This window comes from Larus michahellis, chromosome 1 (genome assembly GCF_964199755.1).
Source record: "Larus michahellis chromosome 1, bLarMic1.1, whole genome shotgun sequence".
In the NCBI taxonomy this organism is placed as follows: Eukaryota; Metazoa; Chordata; class Aves; order Charadriiformes; family Laridae; genus Larus; species Larus michahellis.
The window spans coordinates 86,679,765-86,705,520 of record NC_133896.1 but is presented as its reverse complement, the minus strand read 5'-3'; the positions used below and the strand labels follow the sequence as shown (position 1 = coordinate 86,705,520).

The following is a 25,756-nucleotide window of genomic DNA, read 5'->3' as shown; positions in this document are numbered from 1 at the left end:
TTAAAGTGAAAACCTGTCAATGGTATTTTAGTTATAGCTGGTGCACATCTTGAGCAGAGAAGCATAGGGAGATGCTGAGAAATCTGCTCTGAGAGAGAATAGGGGTGGATACTTGTGGTGCTGTACCGATGCTGTGCCGATCTCCTGTTGTCCTCCAATCACACGAAACCTAAGCTTGCATTAAGCAGCTTGAAAAGATTGTTTATACCTTTATAACTTTTTTTATGAGGTCACTTTTCAGTCAGGAAAACTACTTGTCTGAAAAATATCAATGTATTTGTCTTTCTGGCATAGCATGTAGAAGAAGGATGGAAGTTTAGAGTTTATTGCCTTTAAAGCGATAGATCTTGTCACCTCTTACTCCTCAGTATTTTCTGTGACTGAGTTAAATCCTCTCTTCTTTCCCTTACCTCACTGTGTGCTGCTACTTCCATTTATTGTCTAGGGAATTTAACTAATAGTACACATTACTGAATGTTCCTATAATTCTCTACACCTTATGGTACTTCAATCCTTTATCATTCTGCCTGTGTGCCTTACAAGGAGGATCTGCTTATTGCAACACTTAACAGTACTGCTGAGGGTGTAGGGTTGTAACAGAATTTGCAGCATCCAAGTTTGTTCAGTGGACCCCATGCTTAGTGCCCTCAATGAAGTCTGTGAAGTCTGCATGTTGAGCAGAAAGAAATACCAGGAATGATAAAGTGAGTGCACATCTGCCTCATGTTTTTTTGGTTTTTTTTTTTTTTCTTTTGGTTGGTTGTGGGGTTTTTCTAGGCTTGTGGACCAGTATTCTGTATTATGGAGAGCTGTCTCTCCATTTTGGTTTCATGACTCAAAACTAGCTCCTGAAAACAGAACCTAGGAGATGCCTCAGTTCAAGGAAAGGAGCTTTCCTTTCAAAAGATAGTTGGAGGAGAGGAAGATGATAGTGATATCCTATTTCCACGTATTCCTCAGTGGTTTTCAACTATTTGGAGACCTGGACTAACTCAATTTTACGTGTGAGAGGATTAGAGTCTGTGACTAGGTCTTATCCAAACAATATGCTCCACACCAGTTGGGATAGTATTAGGGACTGTGTATACTCAGTTGTCTACCTTTTCCGCCTGTCCCTTTGCAACCTGTTCCACGCTGCATGTGTGCCGGCAGATAAAGAGCATGAGTGTGAGTGTATCTGCTTAGGCTGTTAGCCTGGCCTCCTCTTCCCTGTGTGAGTACCCTTGAGCTCTAATTTCTGCTGAGCCTAATAGTTTTGACTCCTGTCTGGACCTCCTCAGGCATGTATGGCTCTTCCCCAACATCTTGCCTGTACGCAAATAAGCTTTGGTGGTCATCACAAGTCACCCACAGATTCTCCTTCCTTTACCTTGTGACAGAGCTGTCCAGTGTGGCTCTTGGGGTGCAGCTACCCTTTGGGTACATAAGAAGATGTGCTGAGGAAAAATACTATGTGGTAAAGAGTTAACCATGTCCTGGCTTATAGATATATCGTGCACTTTTATGAGAAGTACCTGCATGTTGGCCGGTGTACCTTAAAAGCACTATTATCTGGTTAAGGTGAAATGAAAATTATTGTTTATAACATACAAAATATGTAGTGTAATTACAAATGTTTATAGAGGGTGTAATCTCTTTATGTCAAGAGGAGATTGGAAATCAGATGCATCTGACTGATAAGGTGTAGGGGCTAGTGTGCTCTACTGGAGTGTCACCAATAACTCTTCCTAGGACAAGGATTAGCATGTGATGGGAAAGCACTTAACGGAGCATCATTTTTTTTGGTCGTTCTGTTTTGTTTTTTTTTTTTTGTTTGAGTCCTCAAAGGACTTCAGGCATCTAAATCTGGATAGATTTCTTTTCTTCCCCCTCTCTCCTTTGTATCTGTGTAGTTTTATTCAACATTATTGTCTTGCTCATAAGTTAACTCGTTAGACTTGGTTGTGTATGACTGAAGGGCCAGTGAAATTTCTCTTCCTGCCTTCCCCATGTGGTGTGTCTGTGGGTATCTTTCTCTAACGTATATCCCTCTGTTGAACCTGATGTTTTATATCGATGAAAACTGCGTGCAAAGAAACATTCCTGTTAGAAACACATGTGGGATACATGTATTTATAGAGATAAATATTTGGAATGATTACTCTCCAAGACTGCTCCTATAGGGATATTGCAACAGTGTTATTCAGTGGACTAAAGTCTGTAAAGTAAGTTTTCCCTCTGTAGGCTGGATGGGGTTGGAGAAAGTAAGAGGGACCTGATGGAAGCTCCCTCCTGGTGCCATTAGTTTGGTTCTCTTTTCTTTAATTGGCCACTCTGATACCTACTGCTCCTTTCACTTTCACTGTATTCTTCCAGCCATTACCATCACCAAGTATTTGTGTTTATTAGGTAGGAACTGCTATGTTACATGTTGGACACTCAGATACAGTGAAACAAGAATTTTGTGTCTGGGACATGTCTGTCATGCTGGGACTGAAGCATCTGATGATCAGGGAAGGGATGGGACCTTGGAGTGGTGACTGAGTTCCTGAGGGGAACTCTTACATGTGGACAGAAAATTTTAGTGTCTTTAGTTACTGTGGCAATGAGTAATATAGATGTGTTCAGATAGAGATGCACAGGAAAAGGCTGTGGATTCTGAAACAAAATACCTGACTTTTCCTCTGAGAAAGCAGACATTTCTCATTAAGAAAGAATGAATGGTAATTACATATTTGAAACAGCACTAGGACCTAAGTCCTAGTTCTTGATATTATTTTTTTTTCCCTATAGGTGCTGATTCAGTTAAGTAACCATGGGCAAGGTAAAGAATGAGTGGATACTTGTGTATCTACTGCCTGTCTGCAGTTAACTTCACTTTCTATAACATCACATCATTCAAAAGCTCTATTCTTGTCTTTGTTTCCCTGCACAGACACTGTTAACAGAATAAAAAGTAGATTCCAGAAAGTCGTATCCGTAGGTAATACCCCTCTTTTCTAATTTAGAGTTTGGCTTGCTAAAATTACATAAAGATAAAAAGTTTGTTAAGGTAAAAGTGAAAAAACAATTTTGTTCAAGCCCTAAACCTAGTTGTGAAGGCAGCGTGGTGGGAGCTTAGCTTAACCATATTCTCTCTGTATAATTGTGTAAGATGAGACCGACAACCAAGCAATAAAGCACAGGTCAGCAAGCTCATTGTTATAAAACCTTGAAGTTTAGAATCAAATTTGTTCTGCCTGTATGCCTTTCTCGGGCAGCTTGGAGGGGGGAAAAAAAAAAGGAAAATAGGAGTTTTGTGGTTCATTTGGCTTCAACAGTGAGGTTTGACATACTGTAATATTCCCTCTATTTTCCATGTGGTCAGGGTATGCTTGGCTTAGTTGTCAGCACCCTTGCACGCGTAAACCAGAAGATTCACAATTGCAGATTATTTACTGAATCCTGAGATATTGCTTTTCAATTTGCAATAGTAACAACATTACTAGTAGTAATTTTTAGTAGGAAGTGGAATTGCTGCCTGTTGTAGTTGTGCATGAGCACCGCTTTGCCAGTGTGCTGTACAGCTGAACTTGGAAGCCTACGTCATCCTGAGGTACTGGTCAGTGAAGGGACTACATTAGTCAAGGGTAAGGGGCAGGAGCAGAGGTACATGCTGTAAGGCAATGGTTTGTCTCAGTAAGGTGTGTTCAGGGTGAAATTGCGACTTTGCCAAAGTTGAAGGCAAAGCTCCTGTCAGTTCCAGCAGAGCAGAGGTTTTTGTCCCAAAATAGTGTGCATTTCTGTACAGTTTAAGTTTGTATGGTAGAGTGCTAAGGTTGATTTTTGAAATTTAACTCTAATAAACATGTTCTGGAGACAGTTTGGAAAGTTGCCCAATAAGATTGTTAGATTTTACACTCCTGCCACCCTCCCGCTGCCTTAAGCTAGATCCACAAGGGATTTGGTTTTTCTCCTGGTTTGAGGTAAAACAGAACCAACTTTCTGTTCAGTAATTTTACCTTTTAGCTAAACCTCTTCTAACTCTCTTCAAAAGATGGGGACATCCTTAGAGGTTTTGTGCTCATCTGTCTGTTTGTGCTCTGTATTAAATAACTACAAGCTAGAAAGCATTTGTAGCTCAGAAGAGGCGATTGCAGACCAGGATTCACACTACTTCCTTCACTCTAGTTCTCCTCCTTTTATTTATCCACCTCCTCCTCTTGGTTATTCCTTGGCCACACGTACTGAGCTAAAGGGCCCCAGGTCGCCTTTGGCATGAGAGAGGTGTTGCTGAGATGCTGCTCAGTCTTCACAAAACTGTGGTCATCCTTGGCATACTCTCTAGCAGGATTTTAGCACACCTGAGGAGATTATTTTTTTTTATGGTTGAAGGTCTAACTTCCAGCAATCGTAAGACACTTGAGAATAAGACATTAAGAAGTTCTGAAGATTTTTTTGCAGTGATGCGAATGCCTTTTGTGGGCTGATGTCTTGAATGCTTGTGGAGATTTTTGTTTGAGGTTTTTTTTTTGTGTGTGTGTGTGAGTGGTTGAGTTCCCTGGGTACTTTCACCTGTGTTGCACACGTGTACGTCTCTCAAGTTCCAAAATGTTTACTATCTGTAATTCTGGCACATAATTTCAGAGAAGACACACTTGATATGCCCTGGTTGTCCTTGATGTGTTCATTAAATGTAAAATGTAATGCAGTGTGATATCTCCTGCCTGATTGACTCTTGTGTTAGAGATCCACTTTGAGCTGGTTTGAGGTGCTATATCCTGTATGTTTTTTTCATTTGGTAAAGAGCTGAAGGGCAAAACTAAGTGCATATGCTGTTACAAAAGGTATTTTTTATGAGGTTAAGAGCAAACAGTAAAAATACTAGGCTGCTGTTTGCATTCACTTGTGTGGTGATTTTTTTTTTTTCCTTTCAGTAGCTGATGCATACAGAAATTATAATCCAGAAATGGTAGGTGAGTCTTTTCTAATGCAGTGAAAATTGGGACTTTATCATCTCTGGCTGCAGTCCTCTAATTGATAGCAGTGGGGATGTCCCTTAGAAGTCACTTGTGTAACTTGCACAGGCAGAAATGTTAGAGTATGAAGCGCAGTTTGCTGTTGCAGTCAAAGACCAGTGAAGCTCAGTCAGTAAAACTAGATTCTTTCCACCACGTTATATCAGCCTGGCAATGATGTATTGCGCCCAAAGGAAAGGTGTAACAGCGGGTGGAGTACTGCCTTTGAACCTGCCTGCTGAGCTGTGGCTGTGGAGTCAAGGGTACGGCGTCACAGGCTCTAGTAAGTAACTCTGCTGTGCAAGAGAAACCTGTGCATTTCATGCCTCAGGAGTAATCAGGTGCAGCAGCAGTCCTTCAGCTCAGTGCTGCAATGTCCTTTCTCTGTTTTCCGATTTGCTGCTTGCTACGAGGGTGGTGAGACACTGGCACAGGTTGCCCAGGGAAGCTGTGGATGCCTCATCCCTGGAAGTGTTCAAGGCCAGGCTGGATGGGGCTTTGAGCAGCCTGGTCTAGTGGGAGGTGTCCCTGCCCATGGCAGGGGGGTTGGAACTAGATGATCTTTAAAGGTCCCTTCCAACCTTCTATGATTCTTTACCCTATAGTCCTTTGTTAATATTGAGACTTGGAAAGACTGCAGTCTAGGTAACTGCCACAGGGTGTCACTGGAATACAGAAGGACTCGTAGATGTGCTTGAAAAGGACTGGAAACCTTGCTGAAACAGCGCGTTGGAAACTGATTTCTCTTCAATCTCTTTTCATGAACACTTGTGTTCTAGTTGCATTCATTCTACCAAGTGACCAAGGTCTTGGTGGTCTTGCTGGCAAGCTGGGCTTGAGGCCAGCTGAACCTGTGAGCTGAGCCACACAGTGCGTAACTGTGACTACAGGCTGAAGCAGTACCAGGTCTGTGGGGAGGAGATGGTGCAGAGATCTTCAGGTGAAAGTCTTTATGATCTTGAAAAATAAAAATCTTGTGTGCTGCTTATTTTCAGTTGTTGATACTAGGGGTTTTCTAAGCGTGTATGGTAAGAAAATGAAAGTATAGGTCAATGGTAATTCAGATACAAGCACTTGAGGTTCGGCTCCTGTCCATGGCTGTTGATCTTCACCTCAGTACACCATCTGTAACATGGAGTTCAATAGTATTTTTTCGGCAAGGCTGTTTTCATGATAGGTATGTTGAAGACGGAGGTGTTCTCATCCTAAGATACTGGTGCATAGTTTTTTCCCCAGTGGCCCATTGTGCTGGGAAAAATGCTCATCCAGTGTAAGGAATGGAACTGGGGAAGTGATGCATCTAGAAAATGACTGCGACATCCTCTCCTTCCCCCCACCCCCAGTCCAAAAATATTCAGCTCAGTCAGATCTTCTTTCCAGTTCATCACCAGCCTTACAAATGAGTGTTGCTGCCAGAGTGCACAACATGGTATAAACTGAGACCCTTTTGCTAGGGGGTGAGGGAAGAGAAGAGAAAGGGGGAAGGGGGAAGAAATTATGCATCCATTAAGCGATAGCCTAATATTCCAGACTTTTACCCCACCTTCCTAGTGTGGGGGTACAGCTAATCTCATGTAAATGAACACGTTTGTTTGGAGAGAATCTTTATATTGATCAGTTATGTCTATCCAGCTTAAAATCCAATGCTTTGCCAATTCCCAAGTTATTTCTTAGAAGAGGGAGGGTGCAAGGTGAATGTCTTGCACCTTTATCTCTGTTGCCTTGGAAATGTTGTTAAGATATCTTGTCTCAAGTCTATCATGACAGTAAAAATCCTTTGACTTTGCAAGGGATTTGTGTGACTCTCTTTTCATTAATGCATTAGTGGGAGTTGTATAGCAAAACATCTGGACATCAACTGGAGAGTAATGTCCTTCTCTATACGCTGTCCAAGCCTTTTGGTGCTTGGGGACATGTTGGCAGCTCACCAGGAACTTGAGGCTATAACCTATTTGCATATAACCAGTTTTTAAAAATTAAAATGCTAATATAGGCAACCTTAATGCTTGCCTAAACTTGTTTTCAGTGAGACACCATGCAAAATTGCTTGTGTGTGTTCTCATCCCCCTGATCTCACTGTTGTTCAAAGTGAGACTGCTGGCAAGACATGCCTCTTCAGGACTTGGACTTAGGTATACAATTACGGGAGTCTGAGTTTCCTTATTTAAAATCCGTTGCTTCTGCAAACTCTTTCTGAACTCATGTGCCAGCTACAAGGGATGGGAAGCCACGTTTCAAGTTAAAACAGAAGCAGAGTGCCAAGAAAAACGCTTCCAAAGAATCCCTTTCTTTTTCAGATATTACCTGTCTCAGACAAGCGATCGTCTCTTCTTTACTGTGTTACGTCCTTATTGTGGTGGATTTTTTCCTGGATGCGTGGGCAGTCCTTCAAGAACAGGACACTTCTGCAACTGACCCTGGTCAATGTACCTTGGCATATTGCACCTTCTCTATATCCCATGTGCTTAATTGGAAGCTCACCTGGAGTCCGCCGCACTGCAGATACCACTTGCAGTTGTTGCAGTGTAAATGGGATGTTTCCAGAGAGCTTCCTGGAAAGTGTGATCCTCTGACGGGTCAGGACATTGTAAGTCATAGTGATGAAGAGACTGCAAAAAACATAATAACTTTCATTGGGCTGTGTGTCAGTGAGTAACCCTTCACTTTCAGTTTTTCTGGGTGAGCCCAAAAACATTGTGTGACATGCTCCAAGAAGCATAAAGATCAGTGTTGCAGCATATATTATCATGGTGATATGTTTCACAAGTTTTAAATAAAATTGCTTATGTTTTAAAATATTTCTTTTAATATGATACCAACCACAAACAAAACTGCCAGAAAAGCATCAGTGACACTCTTCGTGCTGACTGATCTCTCTTTCCAAGGAATGGATCGGACATGTTCAGCTGGCTGAGAAGGAGGATGGGCAGAAGGTTTGCCAGGGTGTTATCAATTCTCATCCCTCAGCATAATAGTTCTTGGGAGGACTTCTGTCAGCTAAACAAAGCCTGAACCTAAAAGGAAAATTTTGATTTTCCTTTTAATCCTTAGGTCTCTTGATTTCATCTGAGTAAAGAGAATTTTTATCTTTAATAGCAAGTGGAAGAACTGATGGTGGAAATGGAACTTCTTCTTAAATAATGCATGCTGCTTTACCTCCGATGAGATTAAATTTCGTTTTCTGTGATATGGAAGTAGCAAAAAGATGATTGGAATGGAAGTACATGTTTGCATTTATACATTTGTACAAACAGGGTGACTTAGAGTAGAATACTTACCTTTTGGTTTTTGTTGCCTCCTGTTGTTGAGTCTTTTCACCACTTTTTAGTGTTACCAGAAATCTGGAGATAATTTGAGTGGTAGCTGAGTTGCTTTCATTGCAGTAGTTTGAAATTCTCCACTGTTCTATGTTTCCTTAGTTATCCATCTGATTTATTAGATTCTGTGGTAGAGAAGGTAGTAAGGAAGCATACATTAGTCATTAAGATTAGAGACTTCATTTATTTTCTTGAACATTTGGATAAATTTTTATTATTCCTTTTGTTAACCGAAACCATTCCCAAACTCTGAAGTGTGCTTGGATGCATGGGTGTGCGGTGGCTGTTTTTATCAGAGATGAATCTAAATTTTGCACAGCTTTGTCCTCTTTGGAGCCAAGAGCCCAATGGAGCTTTAAAATGGAATGGAGTGCACCTCTGCTTTTTGCAGACCACACAGGGTGGTCCGGAGACTTGAGGTGCCAGCGTGGATTCACATTCACCAACCTAGCACATGAGGTGCTACGGGACCCTGCTTTGGAAAGGAAGGGGATTGGGCTGTGGCTTCCAATTCTGGGAGTGGTTTGTCCTCTTGCTGCAACCTGGCAACACAGAAGTTACAAAAAGTGCAAACCCATGGGGTTTTTGCCCGTGTTGTCTTTGACATCTTACTGGTAAAACACAAAACCCAGTAACAAATGCAGTGTCCTGTGAGCAAGTATCACTGCAAGCAGTTGGCATTTGCTTGCTTAATATCCTAATAAAAACACCAGGAGAAAAAGACTGGACTTTGGTTCTCATATTGAATTGGTCTCAAGTTGTAATCATTTCAAGGGCCCAGATGGCTGGTTTGGTTGATTTTTATTTATTTATTTATTTATTTTTCCACACTGTAAGTCTAATTAAACTAACTGTGATCCTGACTTGGGCAAGTTGTGTGCAGATACTATGTGATGCTTAAAGCTTCTTATCAGATGACCAGCAAACAGAGAAAATAAAACGTCATATTAATTTATTTCAGTCTCTTGTAATGCCTAGCTGCCAGTGAAGCAGCATTAGGTAGATACGCTGCCTACCTGCTGTCCTGTGTTAGGAGATAAATGTGATGTTTCTCTCTGTCCTTGCCTAGTTGTCAAACGTTCTGTCTTTAATACTTATATATTGGGAGCACCTGCTGGCATCTTTGTGGAGAACAAACAAAGCTGGTGAGAATTATTAGCGAAGTTTTGTGCAAAAATGTGTTTCTTCTTCTGTAAAAGAGATTGCTGTTCCCTATGACCTCGTAAACGGTTGCTGTGCTACATCAAACAACAGGGCTTTTAGGTGTCTCACTTTTAAAAATTGTCTGCTGCTCTATGGTATCTGTGTGAATATACCATCTGTATGATAGACCCCACTACTTCCAAACTCTAGTTAAAACCTTAAGCTAGATTTGTGTTCCAACTAGGTGTTGAGTATTTTTTTTTTTTTTGCTATTGCTTTTTTTAAGTTTGGAAGAAATAGTAAGGCGCTCACAGTCCTGTTCGGTGTGTAACAATTCTATAGATACAAAGAGGTGTGTTGCCAATGGGAAGGTGAAGGCATCAGCTGTAACTGTGTGTTGAAATGGGCATGTGAAGTATTTCAAAGTCTGTTTGCTAAAAGTTTAGAAACTTCTGGAGGTGGGTGAGGAACTTGATATAAACCTAGGTCTTGTATTCGCTAAGTTGTAATTACTACAACTGTAGTAAATGTGGAATTTGATCAGTACTAAAATGGACGTCATAGCACTTAATGTTTAATGAAGACTAGCATGTTAATAAGTCAATGTATCAGATGTCAAAGGTACTGAAGGAAACAAAAATTAACAGACTTGACGTGATGAAAATGGGCAAATTTTTCTGACATAAAATGCAGAGGCTGAGGAACCGGCAGTTTTCAATAACGTATTTGGACTAATTTTTAAAAATGCTGGACGTCTGCTTTACATGATTCATGTGTTTTAAAACATACCAACATGCCTGACTCTTGCAGTGGAGGAGGGAGACCTTGGGTTTATTGAACCTGGAAGGCAGAGGTTTTCTGTGACGTTGTCCTTGAGTTTCTCCAAATCAGTTTTTAAATACATTGCCCTCACTATTTTTGTTTCTGAAAGGCTTGGGTTTTCTCATCTTAAGAAATTTGGACCAAAATTGTAAAAGCATTTAAAAAACAATGAAACAACAGAAAAACCAAACAAAAAAGCCCTGCTGGTTAAAGCTATTTGCCTGAATTATGTTTTTCCAAAAGGCCTCTTGAAATGATCTCTAGTATATTAACTGATGATTGGGCTGTAGTGGTGTTTTAAACTTCCTGTTCTTTATTTTAAATGCCAAATGTCTTTATTGGTATCTGAATCCAATTGCTTCTGTTGCCAGTGTTTGCATCTGTATTTGGATGAAGAATGCGAAGAATCAATCTAGCCCTTCATGCCAGACAATGGGAGAAATGTGGGAAGAGTAGATTTATTTTTCATGTCAGCTCTTACCTGTGCAAAGAACACTGTGGCATTTTGTCTACTTTGGTGCCGCTGCAGCTTGCAGAGCAAAGTATCTACAAAGATACAGGTTAAAGTTTTGATTGCATCAGCTATTGAAAACCTAAATTAAAATAAAGTAGTCTTCCTATGCATTGAATTGACAGGAGCGAGTTAGATACAGAAGCACTGTACTGTGGCTGTAGGACTGATGTGAAAAAGGTTGATCTCTCAATAAAGATATAGAAAACTGGTTGAGTGAGTTGGCTAAAACTGGGTCGTGCTCCTGTGTGCCATCATGGTCAATGTACAACAGGGAAAGATAAGAGTAGTGCATACAGGATAAAAGAAAGGGAGAAATTGTTAAATATTGACAGACCAGGTATACTTTTGGAAAAAGGGGAGAAACTGAGGATGTTTGTTTTCCAACCTCTAATCAATTAATGTTTAACCAGTGGTCATGGAGGACTCATCTCTACTATCTATTCCTTTTAAACGCTATTTTAAGATGAAGGAAAAATAGGGTAATCAGCATAACCAAGGAATTATCTAGGAAATAAAAAAAGGAAAACATTTCTGGCAGGCTAGCAGCTTGAATTGGCTCATCATGGCAGGCACCGGGGCTGGCGTGGGGAGAAATCCCACGAGTTGCGGAGTGAGGTCACGTCGAGGCCAGCTGAGATCAGCTTTACCAGTTGTGGAGCGGCAACCTCATGCGGTTGGGTAACAGTGGAACATACAGGCTTACGGCTGCAGTTGCTACGTCATTCTCCATAAATCCATCACAGAGATTTTCATCTGGAAACATCTGGCACTGTGCTGATTCAAACTAGCTGTCCTGTCTAGGTACTTCAGAACAAAGGAGACACTTATCTTGGTGGTTTTAAGGCCAAATTAGGTTCTGGACTTGATGCGTAGAAGATACCGTGCGCAGAATTTATTGAGGCTTTCGGGTTTACCATGAAGTGCCCCGGCTGGATTCACTTCTCTGCTTTGCTGACTGGCTTATCCGTCAGAAGCGTGGAGCAGGGTGGGAGGGTGGCTGTGCAGTGGCTGTGGATGGTGGCGTGGTGGCAGGAGCTGGAGGTCCAGCTGTCTCAGCTGGATTGGTGGACTTGCACCTCTGTGGCTTTCTATACAAATATTTGGTATTCCGCTCTTTGATTCCCTGTTTGGTTTAGTGATTTTTCCAAAAGCAGGGGTGAACCAAACAGGCTGAACTAATGATTTGGGGCTTTTTCCCCCTAAAAGCAATAAAATTGATTTTTTGTTCTTTGGAAAGCAGCCATTGGGGGAACTGAGGTTGCAAAAGATAAAAGATGCTGAGACTGTTCACAAACCTTCTGTTTAAAAACTGATTTGATGACGACTATTTTGATGCTTTTGATTCCCCCCCCACCCTTATCATCTTAACTCAACAGGCTTGCTTAACAGGAAAACAAAATCTATACTACCTCTAATTTTTGACCCTACTGAAGTTTTTTCAGAGGTTGATCACAGACTATACTGTGCTAAACTGCCTCTTTATTACCCAGATTGCTAGGCTTATTTTTCTTGCTTATCAAAATAAGGTACAGTGAAATTGAGATAAGATTGTATTGTTCAAGCCCTGAATATCAGAAAATAAAATGAAATAAATCTTACTGTGCAGTTGAAAACCACAGAAATCTCTCTCTCCTCTGTCATTTCCCCAGGTTCTAGTCTGTACTACCATGCCTTAAATGAAATTTGCAGCGTGTGTGGGTTCCTGTCTCTGACTGAAGTCCCTGTGCATGTAAGAACAAAATAAATGTGATCTCTTCTCAAGTGCTTTTCTCCTCCTGTGGCCCACCACACCGGTTACTTCCCTCTTGAAATATTTCCTTTACAAAATGGAGACACAAATGCACCCTTGCATGAAATAGAAGAGATTTGGGTTGATGTTACTCGATTTTAAAAAAAATAAAGAGGTTTTCTATTAGGCGAATTCTCAGAAGTAGAGGCCATGCTGAGGCATGAGATGGTTGAGGGGGCTAGACTAACAGATAAAGTACTAAATTAAGTGTGTCGTGGTAAACTTAATGTTTTTGGTGTGTAAGACTAGTTATTGGGTTGTTCCTTGGATTTAAAGGCAAATTGTGTATTCTATTTTTATTACTCATTTTATATTAGGTGTAGGTGGAGCCAGTGTCTCAGTAGGATTGGGGTGGGGATGGGGAATTGGCTTTAGCCCAATGTTTACCAGTGCCCAGAAGGGTGTTATTCTGTCTCTATATTTAGCTTAATATGTCAGGCTACAAACCAAGTGCATCCTTGGTACTTGTGGATAGCTTATTACAGTAAAAATGAGAATGATTTCCCTTTTCTTTCAAATATATGGTTAAGAAGTCTTTGGACCTCAGTGTAATACTAAAGACTATGTGATCATGTGTAACACTTAGATAACTTTTTCCCAGAACTTGTAATGAAATAGACAAGTTTCTCCAAAGCATCTGACAAACTGGCATTTTCCTTGAGCAAATCTAGTGTGGGTATGCATTGGTGTGCTTTGACTGCTTTCACTCAGCAATAATATTTACTTTTAATGCCCCCTTCCTCTCTCCCCAAACTTGCTTCACCCTCCTCATTAATAGGGCAGTTTCTGAAGAGCATCTGTGACGGAAGCAACTCTTCGGGTGTGCTGGGACTGTGCCCTGCAAAGCTGTCGAAGAGCAGATAGGTTGCCATCTCCTGAGCCACAGTTATCTGCATGCCTTGTGCCATGCTGTGGTGGAGCAAGCACAGCAAAAAAACAAAAGTAGGATGGGGTGGGATGCAATGGAAAATGGATCTGGATCCCCTTTTTGAGCACAAGGGAAAGAATATGTGCCAAAGTCCTGGCTGTAATATGCCTTAACATACTGGTGTCGGCTATTCTGTAAGTATATTCCCACTCCCTCTGTGTAATGGTAAAATAAACTAATGTCTCCAGTCCCAAACTCACTGCAGCATCTACTCTATTGTCCGTTTAAATCTGTGTCAGTGTAATTTAAGGGAGGGGCAAGAGTTCTGCTGGTGAGAACTTTAGTGCTATTTCATTAAACGTTGGTATTTTGCTCAGAGCTATTGCTATCCCACTTTACATTCTCAGCTGTGGGACATTTTCTCCTGAAATTAAGCCAGGATGTGCACATTTGCACGGAGCTGTGTACAAATGCCTTTTTTTCCCTTGAGTCTTGGTTATCAAAAGTTTGGAATCCGCTGTACCTAACTTATATCTGATTTTCTTCATTTAACACACTAGACTTGTTCCAGCCAAAATGTTGGTCATGAAACACAGGGATAAGAAACTTTAAAGCTTGAAAGAAAATTTTTTAATTCTTCCACAGGAAATGTAATAAATGACCTTAAAATAGTGCTTTATCTCATGTTTATACTAAACTTCAACTCTTGTCTATTTTTTTTCCTACAAGAGGAATAAACATTCTTTGAATCCATAAGGATCAGAGAGCTGGAAGACTCCCGTGTTCATGTGTGTTCTTTTTCCTTTCTGTATTTTTCTTCAGAGTGACGTTTTAGATCTTGCCTACCTGAAGTGCCTTATCCTTAAAATAATGCTTTGCATCAGGATGCGTAGTGGTGGAAGAGCAGCTGCTCCCAGTGGAGCTTCCTGTAGTTCCAGGGACTCTCAAAGCCAGGGCTGCTGCCGCTGGAGGAGCCAGGTCCTCTTCTCCTGGGCTGCTCCCTCGCTGGTGCAGGTATTGCTATTGTAAAACCGGTCAGGGAACAGAGATGTGCTATTCTAAAAGTGCTACTCTGCACTGGCCTAAAGGCCACAGTTTTGCTGATGTTTTGGGTCAAAACAGATCATTTCTTATCAGATTACGTTCATTGGTGGGTTTGGGGTTTTTTTTGGCTTTGGTTTCAACAGTGAGCCTTTGAAACAAGTCCTAGGATTTCTGATGACGTCATTCTGCTTAATAAAAAAACAAAGAAGTTAAGTGGGTTGTTTTGGTTTTCATAAATATTTAGCATTAAGTAGAAATGGATGTCTGCACATTAGCAAGCAGTAAGACAAATGACAATGCCAACTTTTTTTTTTGCCTTATTCTTCTTTAACTGTATGCCCCATGATGCCTATGAAGCGAAAGACAAACTCACTTAACAATGGGCCTCAATTATGTTCAAAATCGCCTCAAGTTACACCATAGCAACTTTTGATTCAGTCAAGATAGGAAGATCTCCTCAGTATTCTTGTCCTTGGAAGGACACTGTTGTGTCTTCACTAGAAAGAGCTAACAGTAGGATGATTCCATCAAAGACTGCAATGTTTTAAAGGCATTTGTTGCCTGAATTGAATGTAGGGGTTAACAAATTGTAAAATGTATGGTTTAGTTCAAGGGGATGCTTTACTTTCCCATTCTTATGTGAAGTGGCAGTGTAGAGATATTGAGGTGATCTCTTCTGTCCAGGAAGGCATACTGTCCAAAACTAAAAAGGGAGAAAGAATGGTTACATTGATTCTTTGCTGTTACAACATAAAAGGCAGTTAATTGCTTTAGCCCCAGAGAGCTCTGCTCTTCTGAGGTGTCATGGAGGAGTTTGGCATGATGTTAGAGGTACTTGCCCTCAGGTGTATTCTTGTGATGTAGTTAATCCAGCACTCTAAAAGTGGTGCTGTAGGTAATGAATTTTTTTAAACCTATATGGAGGGATTTGTGCTTAACTCCTCTGCCCCCTGCTTTGGGATAATAACTGTAGGTTTGTGTTAGAAAGCTGTTCTATATTGAGAAACATGTTCCTCAAGTGAACATATCTCTAGCTAATGTTCTTATTTTCATATGTTGGTATCTTAGGAGAGTTTGTGTATGTGTATATATATGTATGTCTGTATACATATACATACACATATATATACATGTATATTTTTAATGTTTGTGGTATGTTAGATAAAACACTGCAGAGAAGCAGGTTATCTTCCATGCAGTAGAGCAGATGGACCAAGACCAAGCTTCTCTAATTCTGGCTCTTTAGGTGTTAGAACTAAACCTTGTTGCTAGTTAGACGTGTACCTTCCATGTAGATGGATATTTTTAAAAGACTCGTGTAAAAACTTCTTTAAAAGTAAATACCAATATTTTCTAGAGTGATCGGTGATGCTAGCATCCTTTGGTTTTGGGATACTTGGTTTTAATGTCTCTAAACAGTCCTAAAATAAAGGCCCCTTTCTGCAAGCTGCAACCCTTTGTGGTATCCTAGTAGTGAAAGCATCTCTGATGTCTCGGGCTGCATCTCGATGTGTGCTATAGGAGCAGATGTGAAGCTTGAAGGGGTTTATGCTGCTGGTGGCTGCTGGTCATCATACCAGTAGCATGGCTGGTAGGACAGGGCTGCCACAGGGGGCTGTTGCAGAAGGCAGGCCTAGCTGACCTCACCTTGCACTCCTGTTAGAGTAGGTCCCGTGATGTCCCTCCCTCTGCTCCTGACCTGGTGGACTTGCAGTGAACTGAAGCAATGGGAGCAGATGGATTTGCTCCTGGGCTGCGGAGTTGGGATGGTTCATGGAGGGGTCTAACGAGTACCACGAGTACTAGGCTCAGCTGGTGGTTTTTACTGGCAGGTGAAAATAACTAGGGGTGACTATACGCTGAAACACATAAAGGGGACTCCTGTGGTCTGCTTTGTTGTCTGCTTCTGGGAATAGTAAAGTCAAAAAAGGGTCTTTTAAGAGCATCTTAAACCACTGCAGCCTTTTATTCAGTGACTACCTGTCCCTTTTCAGTGAATGTTAAAAATATGGTCACAAATTGGACTTTTTACCATCCCCTGCTTCAAATGCAAATAAGCAGTCATTGCATAGTTGTTTTCTGATGTCTTTGAAACAAAGCTATTTCTGCAAAGTGGATACAACACATGTGTTTTCTGAGCAGCAATCCAGTGCATGGCTGAACTGATAATCAAATCCTGTGCAGAGAGGATGCCTGGAATACAGTTCAGAAATGTTCTAGATTCATCATCTCTTAATAGAGGGATCAGACTGATGCATTAGTTTTGCTTTTTGGCTACATCTAGCAAACTAGCACCTCATGGAGGATTTGGAAAAGTAAAATAAGGAAATATGCTGCCTTTTTTTTTTCTTCCTTCTTAAATGAGCATTTGATTCCTATCAAAATGACATTTGTTGCCTTGAAATTGTATAACCCTGTTGTATTAAAGTGAGGCAATCACTGAACAACCACAGGTTGAAAGGGTATGTGCTCTGAAAGCTTGCAGAAGGCAAAGTTTCTCTGGCCTGGGCTAGCAAAGTGCTTGGCTTGGGCTCTACCTGTAGGATTAGTACCATGGGGATTGTTGTTCACTTCTTATTAGCAGGTTGTACCTAAGGTTCGTGTAGTTCATTTGCCTGTGCTGATAGATGGGAGAATAATAGAATGATGCTGTATGTAACTGGAAAGCAAGCTCTGAATGCAGAGGCTGATGGAGAAAGGTTGGTGTCCTCTCTAAGGCAAAGTGAGACAGTCTGGCTCCTCGGGGTCAAGTGATGCAATGTAGCTTGAGCTGATGTAATAGCTCCCTCCCGTCCAAAGAAGGAGAACACACCCCCTCACATTCCTCCTCTGTGTGCCGTTCCCCCTCCATTCATCCTCATAGAGTCTGACTCTGATCTGACCCTATGTATAGCTGATTTGTCTTGCTAACCTGGCATTAAACTCTTTTTGTGCCAGGTTAATTTTCCACTGTTAATGTTAATAAGCTGATTTGATTTACTGCTCTATCAGACAAGTACCAGGGTTGGTACAAGAGAGGAGGTAGGCACAGGGGCCACCCCTTCCTGGTAACGACGAACCATTAGGAGTGAGCTGATACAACTTCATGCCAAGGCTTCATTCCCGTGGCACTTAAGGGAGTGTTGCTGTTTGATGACCCAGTCCCTTCCCACCTTTCCTCTGCGCAGGCTCCAGCACTTGTTGGATGATATGGTGAAACACATCAACACCTAAGCTGCCATAAAACCACATTCTCCAGGTGTAGTAAAAGAGCTTACTCTTCGTGAAACTCAGGTTTCATGGAGGGGTTTAACTCACTGCTGATACTAGCCTGGTAGGCACATACTAGCATCATGTGGCACATGTATATCACATTTTTTCTGTCCCTGGATCCGGCTCACAACTCTAGGGCTCATCTGTCCCTTTGGGTGAAGTCATGCCTTCCATGTCTGATTGCAGCATTTGGTGGGTAAAATCGGTGTAATAGTTAGAGTACTTTTGCCATTTATGTTGTCAGTTGCATGTATATTGACCATTTCAGCTGAACTGTTTGATTTTTCTGTTCCAGCAAACCTACAGTAAGAAATTTGGACCCAACAATAAGTCTCTAGTGGAATAAAATTAGGTGGTTTTTTTTTGGCCATGACTGCAGTTGTTCTGGATATCAAAGACTCTTACTAATTCTTTTTTTGTTTTTAAAGTCATTGAATAGCCTGTTCATTCTTGGCCGTTTTCTTCTATTCCTCCTCTCAAGTGGGTTGCACAACTTGACATTAAAATCGATAATTCCTCATTGATAATTGCTCTCAGGCTATGACATCAGGATTTTCTGGAAATATAAATTCATAGTGCTGATAGCAGACTATATGATTTCATTCTGGAAACAGGCCAGTACAGTTGGGCTCCCTGATGTACAGGATGCAAGGGAGGAGATGATACAATGCTAGTGTGCATATGTGCCTGACACATTCAGTCTGTGTTTTCTATTTTTTTTTTCTAGGGAATGCTGTGTTACAAGAGCACATCTTTAATTCAGGTGCATTCTGATAAAACCAGAGCATATCCTGCCTATTAATTGTTTGAATATTTTATTGTTCAGATTCAGCTTTCCTGTTTTCTGCCTTTGCATTATTTATTTTTGCCTGGCAGAGTAGATTAATTGCTGCTTAAAAATATTGCTGCAGGGATTAGTCTGCCACAGGCATTCTACTTCTTCCCTTTCCACAATTCCTGATGGTCTAATATGTGCGTTTTGGAGGCTGGTGCAGACCTGTGTTGAGGCAGCGCTCTGCTCTGAAGCAGATGTGTTCAAAAGGATTATCAGGAACATTCTTCGTTTGCACGTGGGTGGAGTGGGCTCAGTGTTCAAGTGAGAAAGACCACGGCAGGCGGCTCCAGAAGTTAGGAATTGCAATTAGATGCTGGAACAGTCAACCACAGGATGCTGATGGGGCCAAGAATTTAACAAGGTTCAAAAAGGAGTTGGATGTTTGCTTAGGGGTTAGGAATAGAGGGAGTTGTCAGAATAAACGATTACCAAACGTTTTAGAGGGAGTATCAAACCTTATGTTTTCGAGTCTGTGCTGGTTTCTAGGTATGAGGCTGGGTTACCAGTCTTCTGCTGATTCTGGGCTCTTAGTGTTGCAGAGGAGATGCAGGACTAGTTAGACCTCTAGTTAGTGATCCACTTTAGCAGTTCTGTGTTCAGAAAACTATGCCCAAGGCTTTGGGGACTGGGAACATTACATATATAGGTGTGGCTTGCAATGTGTTGTCCTCTTGGTTTCAGACATTTTAGAGGTGGGCTCCTTGTGGTAAGAGAAGATACTTGCACCCTCAGCAGTAGTACCATTCCTGGGTGAGCTCTCAAAGTGCCATGGTGAGGAGTAATGTATGTTGGGGTCTAAATTTTAGACAGTGCAAGGCAGTGTCATGGAGAATCCAACCAAACCAGTGAGGCAGAATCATTCTTGGCTAATAAAGCTATTAAGTGCATCCCTGAGCTTGGGCTGTGTACCTTCTAAGACCTAAGCCTGAATCCTTTGCAAGAGACTATATTGGGCTTTGTGGCTGTGCCTACTCATTCAATGTTGACTCATACGTCTTCACAAAGCTTTTTATTTTTAAACCAGTTTGCCTCACATATGCATTGTGCACACCTCAGACACTGAAGTGGTTCTTGGGGAGTGGCATGAGCACAGCAGGTTTCATCTCCTGATATTCTAGCTGGCTCGCCAAGTTCAGTTTGAGCTTAAAGCTGGTTGAAGGCAGTCTTGTTTTCCCTACTCCCTTGTGTTATCCCTGCCTCTCATGCAGCCAGACAGGGAGCTGAGCCAACTGAAAACTTAACCCTACCCTCTCTAAAAATAACACTAGTTTTTCCTCAATCTCAGTTCCCTGAAGTAGCTTTCCACCTAGCTGTAAAAGCACCATGACAATGTAAAGGAGAGGTCAATATAGCATAGGCAGTTGTATATGGGGGTGTAGGACAGCAGATTTGACGTAAATTGGCTTACTCTGTATGCTGAGATACTGTATTACTTCCTGCAATCCTAAAACCAGATGCAAAGCAGAAACAACTGGGGGTGTTATCCCCTTTTTAGTTTGGGTGGGGTTTTTTTTGAGAAAAAAGAAACTTTCAGTCTTTGAGCTTAGGCTTCCATGAACTGTCTTCATCTACAAAGAGGTTATTTTATTTATTTTGCTGCCGGTTTTAAGATAAAATAAAATTGGTAAAAATGCCACCTGAGTTTTAAAGTTATTGTCCTGGTTTGAGGGTAATTCATAGAATCATAGAATGGTTCAGGTTAGAAGGGTCCTTAAGATCATCTAGTTCCAACCCCTCTGCCTTGGGCAGGGACACCTTCCACTGGACCAGGTTGCTCAAAGCCCCATCCAGCCTGGCCTTGAACACTTCCAGGGATGGGGCATCTGCAACTTCCCTGAGTGACCTGTTCCAGTGCCTCACCACCTTCAGAGTAAACAATTTCATCCCAATATCTAAATCTCCTCTCTTTCCGTTTGAAACCATTACCCTTTGTCCTATTGCTCTTTTCCCTGAGTCCCTCCCCGTCTTTCCTGTAGGCCCCCTTCAGGTACTGGAAGGCCACTACAAGGTCTCCCCAGAGCCTTCTCTTCTCCAGGCTCAACAACCCCAACTCTCTCAGCCTGTCCTCATAGCAGAGGTGCTCCAGCCCTCCGATCATCTTTGTGGCCCTCCTCTGGACCTGTTCCAACAGGTCCATGTCCTTCATGTGCTGAGGACTCCAGAGCTGGACGCAGTACTCCAGGTGGGGTCTCACCAGAGTAGAGGGGCAGAATCACCTCCTCTGACCCACTGGCCATACTTCTTTTGATACAGTCCAGGATGTGGTTGGCTTTCTGGGCTGCAAGCTTTTCCAATGCTCTTGGATAAAAATGAAAAGGAGAGAATTTTCATCCTCTTCTATGTTTGCTGGAAAAATTTGTTGCAAACAAAGGCAGCGATGTTGTCAAGGAATGCTCATTAATATTCTCTTTCTCTAGTAGCAGCAGCATAACTTCTTGATAGTTAAATGTTCCAGTCTTACACTATGCTTTTACCAGTTTAAAAAAAAAAATTCTCTCAGAAATTACAATAGAATGGAAAGAAACTTCCAGGATTTTAGTATATACAGCACTATGGATGAATGAAACCTTGCAGCATATGGTCTGATGACTGTTGAGAAGCTGGCATTTGTCTGTAGGGAAAGTCACCAGGTTTTTTTTTTATCATTTGGGTGGCATGAGTGAAAGACAATGTTACCTTCAATAAAGCATGGTTAATACCAGGAAACTTAAGAGTTTGTTTATATTGTGATTTTCGTGCTTCAGCTGTAGTTAAGTGGTTAGCTTCTTCAGAGCAAGGGTTTTTCTGCCCTGTGGTTTCCTGTGTTTTGAAACTGTCTAGGTATCTGGCAGTGGTTTGGTGAAGGTTAACGTCTGGCATGCAAACTGCTTGCTGTCTTCCAGGTTCTCTGCTGAAATCCCCCCTCTCTCTAATGGGGCTCTTGCAGTGAAACCCAGAGGATGCACCCTGCTGCAAACCTAACTCCTCAACCCATATTCCACCTGATTAAGCCAGGACAGATTAGCTAAAGCATGCAGAGAGCTGATGGGGCAGCTATTGCAAAACATACAAAGACTTCCTTTCTTCTTTTCAGATTGTACCGAGACATCACAGGTATTCTGGTCTCAAAACGCAGTGGAGCCTGCAAAACATGTTTTATGGTATTGGCCCAGTGGAGTGTATTCTTAAAGACTTAAAGGCATCTACTTGGTAAAGAGGACCAGAGGGGGACTCGAGGCCCTTTGGTTAGAGGGCAAAGCTGCATCGGTTCAAGAGACAAGCTTCGCATGGTTGTTGAAGCCAGTGGGTGCTGGTGGCAGGAGTTGCAGGAGTAGGGGGTTAGTAACTAGCTCCTGTGTACTGCAATTCTGGATGGTAGTCATGCATCATTTTTAAGAACTTACGTAGGCATCATAGGAATTGTAAGTTGAAACACCTGTGTTTACTTTAGTTATCTCTAAGAAAAGACTTGATGTAGATGGAAGTGTTCTGGTTGAATGAAAGCTGTCTTTATCAGCCCCAAGCACTGAAGAGTTGCATGCTAACCACAAAATTTGCCACTTAGGAATTTTGCTTGTTATACGAAAAATTAAAAGGCAAATGAAGAAGTATGTGAAGATCGTACGCCTTCCAAGCCCTCTGCAGCCAAGATGTCTAGAAGTACACGGGATAGTCCTATAACTTTCCTAATGCTGTAAGAAAAAACATTGAACATTGTGAAACTTGTAGCGCAGTTGTGGAAGTAGTACTGAGTCTAAACATGTGGGGTGGGTGCGTGCGTACATTCACACATACAACAGTAATTACAACAGCCTAAAATTCATGTCCTGACCACAATGATGTTGCTCCATTTTTCAGTAACTAAGAAAGGAATTTGGCCCAGTGAATGAATTTGAAACGCTCTCAGTTGGCCCGAGTGATCCAGAAGCATTCCTTCATGTTATAAGAAACATGTGCATTTTATGTTCGCAGGCAGTGATTGCCATATACCAGAATGCAAACAGAGTACTCCTTGCTTCTGCTGCTTCTTCTCTAACTCGGACTAGACCTGACTAGTTTATATTAATCAAGTGGGATACAAGAGGCATAGTGCAAGCCCTGAGTTAGAGCTGGGAGTAAGTGAAAGTCCTGTTCTGGTAGTGATTCTTTGTAGCTTTCTGTCAAAAGGGAAGGGGTATGAGCCTACTTCAAAGGCGTAATGGGCGAAGTAGTTTTATAACTACTACTTAGTAGTTCTTTAAGAGTAGTAGGGATTACATAAGCAGTGTTTACAAGGCATCGGTGCCCTTACAAGCCTTTTTGTCTTTGCCTGTTGTCAGAATCGCTGAGGGTGGCAGGTGCCTTTGGAGACAGCCTAGTCCAATTCTTCCCTGCTCAAAGCAGGGTCAGCCAGCGGGGGTTGCCCACGACTCTGGTTGTGTTTTGAGTATCTCCAAGGATGGAGACTCCACAGTGTCTCTGGGTAACCTGTTAACAGTGTTTGATCACCTTCACAGTAAAAAAACCAAACTAAACCAAAAAAACCTTATGTTTATGTGGAATTTTCAGTATTTCAATTTGTGTCCTTTACATCTTGTCCTTTAACTGCATACACCTGCGAGAGGAGCCTGGCTCTATCTTCTTTACGCCTCTCCACCGAACAATCCCGGCTCTCTCAACCTTTCCTTGTATGACAGATCTCTAGTCCCTTAATCATCTTTGTGGTGCTTCATGAGACTTGTGCTCTTACGTCCATGTGTCTCATATTGGGAAGCCCAGCACAGGACACAGTACTGCTGAGGTGGCTGAGCAGAAGGATCACCTCCCTCAATCTGCTGTTAACTCTTCCCAATACAGCCTAGGATCTGCTGTCTGTCTTTGCTACAGAGATGTGCTGCTGGCTTATGTTCAACTTGTCTACTAGGACCCCCGAGTCCTTCTCTGCAAAGCTGCTTTCCAGCCAGTTGTTGTTGCTGAACTTCATGAGATTCCCATCAGCGTATTTCTCCAGCCTGTCAAGGTGATTCTGAATGGCCACACAACCCTCTGGTATTATCAGCTGTTCCTCCTAGTTTTGTATGATCTGAAAGCTTGCTGAGAGTGCACTCTGTCCCATCATCTAGGTCATTAATGAACTTGTTAAACAGTATTGGCCCCAGTATCACTCTCTGGAGTAACACCACTAGTAATTGTCCTCCAGCTGGACTTCATGCCACTTATCACAATCCTTTGAGCCTAGCAGCTCAGCCAGTTTTCAATCCACCTCACTTTCTGCTCATCCAACCTATTTAGAAGTTGTACGAGGTTGAAATCTGTATCAGGAAATAGCGACCCATCAGTCCATTGCTAGTTCAAAAACCCAGACAAACATTGCTGAAACCAAATTAAAAATAAATAGTAATGGAAACGCAGATAGAGAAGGCTGCAAAAGAACAGGGACAGGAAAGGAGGTGCATAACTACAGTTTTGGGTGGAAGGGGAGTTTGCTAATTAGCTGTGGCTCAGCTTTTCTTTTGTCTATAAGAGACTTTGGAAGTATGGACTGATTTTTTTTTTTTAATTTTTTTTTTGAGAAAAGTAAGTCAAAATGATAGGAAGGAAAAGTTCGCAATCTTGTTTGGAGATCTCAAAAAGCTGCTCAAAAAGCTTGAGCCTTGCCATGGCTCAGTTTCACAGGGACAACTGGCTGAAATCAATGTGCTGGATTCAAACCCTTCTTGTCCTCACAGGAGAACAACTTTCCTTTGATTATTGTTGATTTATACAAACTTTTCTCTCTTGAGTATGGGAAATGATCCAGTACTTAATTATTAGGCATTGTGAACCTCAAGGTTATGCATGTTCTGTACACGTTTATCTCAGCTTGTTCTGTTTAAATTGATACTAATTGGTTTTGTTGAAAGCAAAGCTCCTGATAAGATGTCTTGTTATCAGTGTTCCTGCTAAGCTAATTAAACCCCTGAGACAGCAATGCTATATGTTTTTTTTTCTTTCTGCCATGAAAAAAGTGTTCATTTTGTTCATAGGCGTATGAATTCCTGTATTGCAACTATCACCTCTCTTGTTACACAGGGGTTTATCTTGCTGAGGGGGGCCGCTCTGGCAAATTCTGCAGTCAGTCTGTCTGTTGAGACAAAACAGCCAGAGAGGTGTTGGTAGGCCAAATGCCACTATAATTAGATGGTTAATTATAGTCAAGGTCGTTTGGGAATTTGTTCCCTGTTAGTATTTCTGAGACCAAACATCCCATTTCCAGATACTCAAAATATTCATGTGAATATCATAAATTACGATACCCTAGAAAAGAGCTAAATCCTAAAACGAGCATGGGTGTGACTGTCACCCAGGTTTCCTATGGAGCTGTGTCCCTGTATCAGACAACAGTTGTTTCACCTTTAGGACAGTAGAGCAACCACCAATGCAGTAGTATCAAATGGATGTGTTTGGACACCTTAAAAAAAAAAAAAGTCTCCCTTTCCTTTCCACCCAAGCTCTGACCACTGAGTTAAGAGATACGTTTCAGTGCAAACGCTTGTAATGAATTTGGTGCTAAAAACGTGCTTTGTGTATTCTGGAAAATCACTCTGGTTTTTAATTGTATTTTAAGGCTGGCATGTGTTGTTTCTGTTTGTGTAGGTTTTTATGCGTGCTTCCCTGGAATGGTATTACACGTTCAGTTATAGATTTATAATGTTGTTTTTGTGTAAATTGTTGGTGCATCTGGCTGGCTGTTCAGTCATGAGAAGTGACAGGATAGCCTTGAGGGCAATCCGTTGCAGTAGTCATGTAGCATCTTACTAGGCCTTCAAGGCAAGAGAATTTCCATTCATTTAGTTGGCTGTCTTATTGGGACCCACTCTCTCTTTTCAGTAAGTAGTAAATAGACTAATCTGTTGGACATTTCTTTGCAAAATATGTATTTGCAGGCTAGCTGATGACTTTATTTTTTTAACTACTCCTAATATTTTACAGTTTCAAAAGAACTGTTATGTGAAGAGGAAGTAAGACCTTGATCTTCCCAAACATCTTTCTAAAAGATAAGCAAGCTTCTTGTTGGAAATTGATATAAAATATGTCGCATTTGTTGTTTAAAGTGTATTTGAGAGCCTGTATGTTACTTTCTCGTGGTTTGTTTGAGAACATATTTCTTGCCTGCCTTGACTTTGGTTGTTACTTGTAGTCTGCCTACTTGTTTAGGGCACTGACGTGATCATAAGCTTCCATGGGAGCAGTCAAGG

General features: G+C 41.6%; 1 protein-coding gene across 3 annotated transcripts in view; it reads left to right on the top strand.

Annotated features, from left to right (window-relative positions):
- The window catches only part of BORCS5 (BLOC-1 related complex subunit 5), an 81,357-nt gene that overhangs the window by 8,609 nt on the left and 46,992 nt on the right, over window positions 1-25,756 (top strand). Inside the window, exon 3 of one of the 3 annotated variants that reach the window (XM_074589971.1) lies at window positions 7,274-7,790. The exons of the other annotated variants lie outside the window; for them this stretch is intronic. Within the exon in view, the coding sequence (XP_074446072.1) occupies window positions 7,274-7,632 (359 nt within the window). The 3' untranslated portion in view covers window positions 7,633-7,790. Of the gene's footprint in view, window positions 1-7,273; window positions 7,791-25,756 lie in introns of those variants that run through there. 3 annotated transcript variants of the gene reach the window in all.